Raw genomic sequence first — 10,333 nt, 5'->3', positions numbered from 1 at the left:
GATAGAGAGAGAGATGGATGGATAGAGAGATGGATGAATAGAGAGAGAGATGGATGGATGGATGGATGGATGGATAGAGAGAGAGATGGATGGATGGATGGATAGAGAGAGAGATGGATGGATAGAGAGATGGATGGATAGAGAGAGAGAGAGATGGATGGATGGATGGATGAATAGAGAGAGAGATGGATGGATAGAGAGATGGATGAATAGAGAGAGAGATGGATGGATGGATGGATAGAGAGAGAGATGGATGGATAGAGAGATGGATGGATGGATAGAGAGAGAGATGGATGGATGGATGGATGGATAGAGAGAGAGATGGATGGATGAGTAGCTCCCCTCCTCCTGCTGCCTCCGGTGACACTGAACCATCTGTTTCTTCTCCTCTGGGAGACGAAGGTAAATTAACAGGTTGCCTCATGTTTCAGGTTGAGGTTGAAAGTAGCTCTGCAGTTTTTAATCAGACGCTGTCGACTAAAAACACATGAAGAACTAAGTTCTCGTGTTCTTCACAAGATGATGCGTCTCTGACACGTTTTATTTTAGAGACGTTGAGTCCTGAACTGCACAGTGCCTGGATTTTTACTTTAATCATAAATTAATTTAGCGATCTGAGGTGGTTTTAGCATTTCATTTAAAATACTCCAGCAAAGAGCATCGATATGTTTAAACTGTAAAATATCCAGACGCACACACTTGAACTTTCAAATATCAACATAATAATAATAACATCAGATACTGTTCGTCTCCATCCAGCTGTTTATTTCACACATTCATGGATCTTTTATTTTACATGATCAGTAAAACACCAGTGAAACATTTCTGTCCAAAAATCTATGAATGTATATGAATTGTTCTAACATGAGGCCACTTCCTTCTTCCTACGTTTCCTTCTTCTTCCACTTCTCTCTTACTCCTTTTCATTCTCTCTGATATAATTGGTCTCAGTGTGTTTTTTCTGGTCGTATGCTTCATTAATTATCACAGCAATCAGATCAGGGACAATATGGCTTTATTTGTTCCTGCGGGAGTGTGTGTGTGTGTGTGTCTGTGTGTGTGTGTGTGAAGACAGGTGATATTCACATGCATGCTCGATACAGCTGAGCACTTTTATGGCTCATTATAAGCTCTAACAAGGCTTCAGTAGCCGTATGTGTGGAGTCTGCTGGGAGCTGCTGTGAACACCTTTTCTCACAGGGCAGCTGAAAATACACACACACACACACACACACACACCACAGTAAAGAAAACAATTACAGTCCGTCAGTCTGTGTACACGCTGGATTTACTAATTCTGCAAACATTCTAAAAATGTTCTTTTGTTTTCTTCCTGCGACACCACAAACGCCTGAATGTCATCGAATGACTTAGTACATGTTGCTGCCACTATAAAACACAACCTGTGTATTTATACCCAAAGTACACCTGAGAGTACTCATGAGTATCGCAGCCATACGTGACATCATGTGCTGCTCCGACAGTCTGCCCTCCTCGGCTGTCACTGCAGGTGTGTGACCTATTACATCATTATTTTCAGCTCCATTAGCATCATGGTATTAAATCAGATTTGTCGATGCAGCTGATTCGTCCCTGACGTCAGAACACGTCAGTGGTTTCAATGGTGTGGCTGAAAATCATCAGCCAATCACACAGCAATGGAAAGATTTGCCCCAGAGGCCAAACATGTGTGAAAAATAAGAGGGGACCCAAAGTGGAGCCTTGGGGGACACCACACACCCAGAGAAGAAGGTAGATGGATGGATGGGAGGATGGACAGATAGATAGTTTAGAGGAAAAAATAACTAAGTGTGGCGGGAAACTATTTTGTCGTTGAAAAGAAAAACATTTATATCCCTGTATAAACCTTTTATGACCTGAGCTGTTTGTGACCTACATTTTTATGACCCTTCTATTGCTTTATGACTGTCCAAGGAACTATGTTCTATCTTTACAGGAAATATACACAAATAAGTTTCCCTCGTCTTAATTCCTGTTTGAAACTGTGCCTACAGAACCAGTCTGAACTGGCTCAGTTCTCTCATATAAGATGCTGGCATTTGAATGTTCTTCATCACTCTCTGAGATCCCTGTGACTCTCTGTTAGAAAGATGATCTACATGATCACATGATCTACAGCCATTAGATAGACAGACAGATAGATAGATAGATAGATAGATGGATAGATGTGTCCGTTTGTTTGCACTTTGCTTGTCTCTCATTAACTTCAGCTCTGCACATCCTGACCTTTGTCTGCAGGATCTGACACAAACCTCTCTTTGACATGACATCTTAATATTTAATCATGTCTTATCTTAACTTTTGCAGAACTATCTCTGAACTTTGAACACAATCATATTCAAGCAGCTATTTCACTATTTCTGCCAAATGACTTTTGACCAGTTATAAAATCCAAGGCTTGAATTACTTTTTACAATCGTGTCCTGACACACCTGAGACGAACCAGGAAACATCTGTTAGTCACTGAAGAGACGCAGCCTGAGAACCAGACGATCACATTCACCGTCCAAACCAAACCAATCGTCCTCTGAGTGAGTCCAGCTACAGGAGACAAGAGGAAACCTACAACCTGCCGACGCTCCACACACTGACTGTGAGTTTAACAAACACCTCGACTCAAAGTGAAGCTGGAGGAGCTGTGACTGACTGTACTGTCTGTTTTCAGCTTCACCTGGAGACTCAATGGCTTCCAGATTAGAAGAGGGTCTCTGCTGTCCCGTCTGCCATGATGTCTTCAGAGATCCTGTCATTCTGTCATGTAGCCACAGCTTCTGTAAAGACTGTGTGAAGAGCTGGTGGAAAGACAAAGAAGTAAAAGACTGTCCACTTTGTAAGAGAAGATCTTCAAAGGAAGAACCACCTCTGAACCTGGCGTTAAAGAACCTGTGTGGGACCTTCTCACAGGAGACAGATCAGAGCTCTTCACATGCTCTCTGCAGTCTGCACTCAGAGAAACTCAGACTCTTCTGTCTGGACCATCAGCAGCCAGTGTGTCTCGTCTGCAAAGATTCAGACAAACACACCGACCACAGATTCAGACCCATCGATGAAGCTGCACAACAACACAAGAAGCAGCTTCAGGAAACTCTGGAGCCCCTGAAGAGGAAGTTAGAGTGTTTTCAACGTGTTCAAGAAGAGTTTGAACGAACAGCAGGACACATTCAGGTCCAGGCCGGACGCACAGAGACGCAGATCAAGGAGCAGTTTAAAAAGCTTCACCAGTTTCTGGAGGAGGAAGAGGAGGCCAGGATGGCTGCACTGAGGGAGGAAGAGGAGCAGAAGAGTCGGGTGATGAAGGAGAAGATTGAGGCTCTGAGCAGAGACATAACGGCTCTTTTAGACACAATCACAACCTCAGAGGACGAGCTGAGAGCTGAAGACGTCTCGTTCCTGCTCAACTACAAGGCTGCGGTGGAACGAGTCCAGCAGCGCCCCCTGCTGGAGGATCCACAGCTGGCCTCAGGAGCTCTGATAGATGAGGCCAAACATCTGGGCAACCTGAGCTTCAACATCTGGAACAAGATGAAGGACGTGGTCTCCTACAGTCCTGTGGTTCTGGACCCAAACTCTGCTCATCCAGAACTCGTCCTGTCTGAAGATCTGATCAGTTTGAGACAAGGAGAGAGACAGAAGCTTCCTCACAATCCAGAGAGGTTTGATAAATACACCTCAGTCCTGGGATCTGAGGGTTTTAACTCAGGGACTCACAGCTGGGACGTCCTGGTTGGAGACAATACAAGATGGGCAGTGGGTGTGTCAGCAGAGTCTGTCCAGAGGAAGGGATACATTATGTCTGGATTATGGGGAATATGTTTCTCTAAAGGTAAATACTTCACAGTGTCATCATCAGGATTATCTGTTCTCTCTGTGAAGAAGATCCAGAGGATCAGAGTGAAACTGGACTGGAACAGAGGAGAAGTGTCGTTCTCTGATCTTGATACTAACAAACACATTCACACCATCAGAGACACTTTCACTCAGAAGATGTTTCCATACTTTAACACTGTAGATCCGTCCTCACTGAAGCTGTTACCTGTGAATGTGTCTGTGGATCAGAGCAGTTACAGATAAAGATTTGATTTGTCATGTTGTTGAATTTAACTGTTCAACTCGTTTTTCTAAAGCTTCGTTTATTTCTGCTTTTACTTCTCACTCACTTTTATTTCTACTGTCGACTTTTCCACGTGTGTAAAGAGAGTTCATTATTTTCTGATCTTTCTCTTTGGTTTGTTTTTTTATTTTCATGGAAAATGTTTGTGATCATTTAGATTTTGTGTGGATCCATGAAGACGAGCAAACTGATGAAGATCCACATCAAAACACATTCATCAATAACAGCTGATCATTGTTCACATTCAACAAACTTTATTAAAACTCAGACATGAGACATGATTCATGTTGAATGACATAAAGTCTGTTCACTTGTGAAATAATCCAACATGTATGAACATGTGTCTGTTTGATGCGATGAAGCCAAAATGATTGTGTCTGTCAAAGTGTTGATTCAACAGCAGCCTAGTGAATGATGGGATTTTAATATTGGGATGAAAAATAATAAAAAGTCTCCGACAGAAACAGAGTTTGGACCTTTTTGAACTTGAAATGTAAATATGAAGCCAAATGATTGTGTGTGTCAAAGTGTTTTCATTCCTCAACAACAAACCAACAGAGGTTTAGTTCAGCTTCAACATTTCAATTCCTCCTAAATGCTGAATGTGCATCGACTCCTGTTTTTCACAAACATAATCTAATGTGGTCCTGTTCATGTTCTGCTTCATGTTGAAACGTCTCCTGCTGCTGTGACACACAAACGTTCAGGAGTAGAGTGACCACAGTCTGCAGCCATCTTGTTTCTGACCGCTCCTCCCTAGTTGTGACGTCACCGAGTGTAGCGTTAGCTCCGTTAGCATTAGCCTTGTTAGCTAACATTCTCAAAAGTGAGGGTCATGGCCGACACACGATTCATCACATGATAAAGTTCATGCTGAGTCATCAATAACATCAGATCAGATAAGATCAGATAAGATAAGATGAGATAAGTTAAGATTAGTTAAGATAAGATAAGATAAGATAAGATAAGATAAGATAAGATAAGATAAGATGAGATAAGAGTCTGCCCATTGAGAAAGTAAACACCACACTGTAAAAGCCATTTAATGGCAAAATTCACATTCGGTTCTAAAAAATGAAATTTGCCAATTTGTGACAGCATCATGTAAAAACTTGGTGCCGAGTTTAGACAGTAGTAAATGAAAGTGATATGATGGAAATACTCTGTCGACGTTCTAAAGGTCAACTGAGCATATTATGGTTTACAGGCTATATTTCACACAAGGCACATTAGTTGTTCTGTGAACAGCAGCTCACATGGATGTGTTCAACATTAACATCCACAGAGTATTTCACCTGAATAAAGGTGCAACTCAAACCATCAACACGTCTACCAGTGAAGCACATCTCTAATATTTCTATGAGCAGCAACAACACAATATGAACACTCGCCTCGAGGCTGGGTTGGGGTCAAAATGACAGAAGTCGAAGCAGCAGTCATTTTCAAACGATATTTTAAACAGGAAATAGAATTGCAGACAGCTCATCACATGGCTCAGTGCCTCAGATGTTTGGATGACAGGAGCAACATACAAATATGAAATGATGTGTAATACTGGGTCAGAATAATGCCTGGCAGGTACTGCTCTCCGGTTCAAAGTAGCTGCTGCACACGATGTCGTCCACTTCAGTGTGAAATCCAGGATGAGAGGTGTGAGTACACGGTAGTTCAGGGGTCGCTCCACAGGTGTGAGCAACAGGCCTCCTGGTGAGTCCAGGTTCAGCGTAAAGCCAACGATTTATCAACACACGACAGAAGAACCAGGGCAGGAACACAGCATGTTTCACTCACGTCACTGTCCGAGGAATGGAGGGAACCTACACTGCATTCATCCACAGCTGAGGGTTGATTTGTCCGAGGAGCTTCTTCTTTTGTGCAAACCGAAGGATCTTCAGTTGCGTTTGCTCATAAAGTCCATCTACAGTGGAATCTCGAGGAATTAGCTTTCTTTTAAAATCACGTGGAGGGGGAGGGGTTAGTGTTCGGGCTGTACAGTCATGGAAACAGACATTTTTCAGACCCACTTCCAACCGAGGGCTGTGAGAATTCTATTCAGTTTTATTTGTAGAGCGCCGAATCCTCAAATCCATCGTCTCCAGGCTCTTTACATAGAAGGTCAAGACCCTCGACTCTGACGTAGCATAGAGAATCACCGGCGAGGTGGGAGACACACACACAGATGTAGTATTTTCTCCATTGAGAAGGATTTTAAAATACACACACTACTTGCAGTATCTCACTTTAATATCGTTTGAATGTTTTCTGGTGAAAACTCTCTGGCGTGCTCACACGACATGTTCCTGCAGACCCCCCCCCCCCCCCCCCCCCATCCCCTGGTGGTTCTGTTGTATTTGTAATGGAGCCGGTGCAGATTCCAGTTGAGGAATAAACGAGTGAGTGCACGTTCCTCTCTGCTGCATCACGAACACACCCAGGGTTCTGTTCGCCTGCATGATCACGGCAGCAGCTGCTATTTTCCATCGTGTTCAAATCCTGATTGTTAGCGTTGTTAGCATTGACGCTAGCTCCGTCACTTTCCCCGGCTTTACTTATTGTGACACTGACTCGATGCTACACCCGCCTCGTCTCTTTGCATTGTCATGGTGTCTTCTTGCGGGACCTGTCTCCGATGAAGACACGTCTCCAGCTCCTCCTGCGTGGCTCCTACATGTCCCTCAGAACTGTGCACGGGTCTGCGACTAGCCTGAGTAGCATCTGTCGCATGCTAACATCACCCGGAAGTACACTGACGTCAACGGCGAACTTTTTTTCTCTCTCCTCTATGTCCCTTCCGGGTCTCCGTACTTCCCCATACTGAAGAGCAGGCGATCAAGTTCACCGTCCAAACCAGAGTTAACCAAACTAAACCAGAGTTAACCAAACTAAACCAGAGTTAACCAAACCAAACCAACCGTCCTCTGAGTGAGTCCAGCTACAGGAGACAAGAGGAAACCTACAACCTGCCCTCGCTCCACACTCTGACCGTGAGTTTAACAAACACCTCGACTCAAAGTGAAAGTAAAACTCAGTGAAGCTGGAGGAGCTGTGAACAAGGTGTTTATAGTTTAGACGTTTTCATCAGTTTCTATTGAGTTTTTCAGTTTGCTTTTTGATTTCAGTTTGGTTTTAGTTAGTTCAACAAGTGATTTTGTAGTTTCAGTTTAGTTTTTATTTAGTTTGAGTTTTTCCAGGTATTAAGAGAAAGCCTCGACTTGTAGAAGCTGAAAAAGGATGAAACACTGTGTGACACCAAATATGGTTCATCAAGTCCTTTAATTTCTCTCTTCAACCATCACCTGCAGGACAGGAAGTCATCGAGGGAGAAAACCAAACGACAACGAAAACAAAGTTGCATTTATCTGCAATTCAGTTTAGTTTTAGTTAGTTTTGAATTGTTCATTGTAGTTTTTATTTAGTTTTCATGTTTTTTGTAATTGTCGTTTTTTTTTTATTTCAGTTAACTAAATTATTTTTTCATTGCTAGTTTTAGTTTTGGTTAACTATAATAATCCTGGCTGTGACTGACTGTACTGTCTGTTTTCAGCTTCACCTGGAGACTCAATGGCTTCCAGATTAGAAGAGGATCTCTGCTGCCCCGTCTGCCATGATGTCTTCAGAGATCCTGTCCTTCTGTCATGTAGCCACAGCTTCTGTAAAGACTGTGTGAAGAGCTGGTGGAAAGACAAAGAAGTAAAAGACTGTCCACTTTGTAAGAGAAGATCTTCAAAGGAAGAACCACCTGTTAGCCTGGTGTTAAAGAACCTGTGTGAGACCTTCTTACAGGAGAGAGATCAGAGCTCTTCACATGCTCTCTGCAGTCTGCACTCAGAGAAACTCAGACTCTTCTGTCTGGACCATCAGCAGCCAGTGTGTCTCGTCTGCAAAGATTCAGAAAAACACACCGACCACAGATTCAGACCCATCGATGAAGCTGCACAACAACACAAGAAGCAGCTTCAGGAAACTCTGGAGCCCCTGAAGAGGAAGTTAAAGTGTTTTCAACGTGTTCAAGAAGAGTTTGAACGAACAGCAGGACACATTCAGGTCCAGGCCAGATGCACAGAGACGCGGATCAAGGAGCAGTTTAAAAAGCTTCACCAGTTTCTGGAGGAGGAAGAGGAGGCCAGGATGGCTGCACTGAGGGAGGAAGAGGAGCAGAAGAGTCGGGTGATGAAGGAGAAGATTGAGGCTCTGAGCAGAGACATAACGGCTCTTTCAGACACAATCACAACCACAGAGGACGAGCTGAGAGCTGAAGACGTCTCGTTCCTGCTCAACTACAAGGCTGCGGTGGAACGAGTCCAGCAGCGCCCCCTGCTGGAGGATCCACAGCTGGCCTCAGGAGCTCTGATAGATGAGGCCAAACATCTGGGCAACCTGAGCTTCAACATCTGGAACAAGATGAAGGACCTGGTCTCCTACAGTCCTGTGGTTCTGGACCCAAACTCTGCTCATCCAGGACTCGTCCTGTCTGAAGATCTGATCAGTTTGAGACGAGGAGAGAAACAGAAGCTTCCTGACAATCCAGAGAGGTTTGATAAATACACCTCAGTCCTGGGATCTGAGGGTTTTAATTCAGGGACTCACAGCTGGGACGTCCTGGTTGGAGACAATACAAGATGGGCAGTGGGTGTGTCAGCAGAGTCTGTCCAGAGGAAGGGAGACATTATGTCTGGATTATGGAGAATACGGTTCTCTGAAGGTAAATACTTCACATGGTCATCAACAGGATCATCTGTTCTCTCTGTGAAGAAGATCCAGAGGATCAGAGTGAAACTGGACTGGAACAGAGGAGAAGTGTCGTTCTCTGATCCTGATACTAACGAACACATTCACACCATCAGAGACACTTTCACTCAGAAGATGTTTCCATACTTTGGCACTGGAGATCCGTCCTCACTGAAGCTGTTACCTGTGAATGTGTCTGTGGATCAGAGCAGTCACAGATAAAGATTTGATTTGTCATGTTGTTGAATTTAACTGTTCAACTCGTTTTTCTAAAGCTTCGTTTATTTCTGCTTTTACTTTTCACTCATTTTTATTTCTACTGTCGACTTTTCCACGTGTGTAAAGAGAGTTCATTATTTTCTGATCTTTCTCTTTGGTTTGTTTTTTTATTTTCATGGAAAATGTTTGTGATCATTTAGATTTTGTGTGGATCCATGAAGACGAGCAAACTGATGAAGATCCACATGAAAACACATTCATCAATAACAGCTGATCATTGTTCACATTCAACAAACTTTATTAAAACTCAGACATGAGACATGATTCATGTTGAATGACATAAAGTCTGTGCACATGTGAAATAATCCAACATGTATGAACATGTGTCTGTTTGATGCGATGAAGCCAAAATGATTGTGTCTGTCAAAGTGTTGATTCAACAGCAGCCTAGTGAATGATGGGATTTTAATATTGGGATGAAAAATAATAAAAAGTCTCCGACAGAAACAGAGTTTGGACCTTTTTGAACTTGAAATGTAAATATGAAGCCAAATGATTGTGTGTGTCAAAGTGTTTTCATTCCTCAACAACAAACCAACAGAGGTTTAGTTCAGCTTCAACATTTCAATTCCTCCTAAATGCTGAATGTGCATCGACTCCTGTTTTTCACAAACATAATCTAATGTGGTCCTGTTCATGTTCTGCTTCATGTTGAAACGTCTCCTGCTGCTGTGACACACAAACGTTCAGTAGTAGAGTGACCACAGTCTGCAGCCATCTTGTTTCTGACCGCTCCTCCCTAGTTGTGTCGTCACCGAGTGTAGCGTTAGCTCCGTTAGCATTAGCCTTGTTAGCTAACATTCTCAAAAGTGAGGGTCATGGCCGACACACGATTCATCACATGATAAAGTTCATGCTGAGTCATCAATAAGATCAGATCAGATAAGATAAGTTAAGATAAGTTAAGTTAAGATGAGATAAGATAAGATAAGATAAGATAAGAATCAGAAAAGCTTTTATTGCCAAGTAAGTTTGCACATACATGGAATTTGTTTTGGTGTTGTTGGTGCATGTCAGACATCTCTAAATATACCAAGATAAAAAATCAAGTATTAAAATTTAACAATATAAGTATAAAAATATATACACAGTATGTTTTTTGAAGGTAAAAAAAAGAAATAAGAAGAGCAGTACAGCTGAGTAATTATAGTGTTCACAGTATGCAGAGTATAAAGCTGAGCGTTAATGTAACGC

The 10,333-nt window shown here is 42.7% G+C and overlaps 2 protein-coding genes across 3 annotated transcripts; both read left to right on the top strand.

Annotated features, from left to right (window-relative positions):
• The first annotated feature begins 2,468 nt into the window (after window positions 1-2,468).
• On the top strand, window positions 2,469-4,596 carry LOC138412216 (nuclear factor 7, brain-like). The gene is made up of 2 exons (XM_069535581.1): window positions 2,469-2,614; window positions 2,687-4,596. The coding sequence occupies exon 2, from the start codon at window positions 2,704-2,706 to the stop codon at window positions 4,090-4,092; it is 1,389 nt and encodes a 462-aa protein (XP_069391682.1). The 5' UTR covers window positions 2,469-2,614; window positions 2,687-2,703; the 3' UTR covers window positions 4,093-4,596.
• A 2,300-nt stretch (window positions 4,597-6,896) lies between these two features.
• On the top strand, window positions 6,897-9,586 carry LOC109646564 (E3 ubiquitin-protein ligase TRIM35-like). Of its 2 annotated transcripts, none has more exons than XM_069535580.1 (2): window positions 6,897-7,116; window positions 7,677-9,586. In XM_069535580.1, the coding sequence occupies exon 2, from the start codon at window positions 7,694-7,696 to the stop codon at window positions 9,080-9,082; it is 1,389 nt and encodes a 462-aa protein (XP_069391681.1). In that variant the 5' UTR covers window positions 6,897-7,116; window positions 7,677-7,693; the 3' UTR covers window positions 9,083-9,586. The 2 variants fall into 2 exon arrangements, with proteins under 2 accessions (XP_069391681.1, XP_019967879.2); XM_020112320.2 differs by having other exon boundaries at window positions 6,897-7,186.
• Window positions 9,587-10,333: the final 747 nt, after the last annotated feature.

The sequence above is a fragment of the Paralichthys olivaceus genome, chromosome 12 (assembly GCF_024713975.1).
Source record: "Paralichthys olivaceus isolate ysfri-2021 chromosome 12, ASM2471397v2, whole genome shotgun sequence".
Taxonomy (NCBI): Eukaryota; Metazoa; Chordata; class Actinopteri; order Pleuronectiformes; family Paralichthyidae; genus Paralichthys; species Paralichthys olivaceus.
The sequence above is the reverse complement of the archived record's forward strand: the minus strand, read 5'-3'. Positions and strand labels throughout refer to the sequence as shown.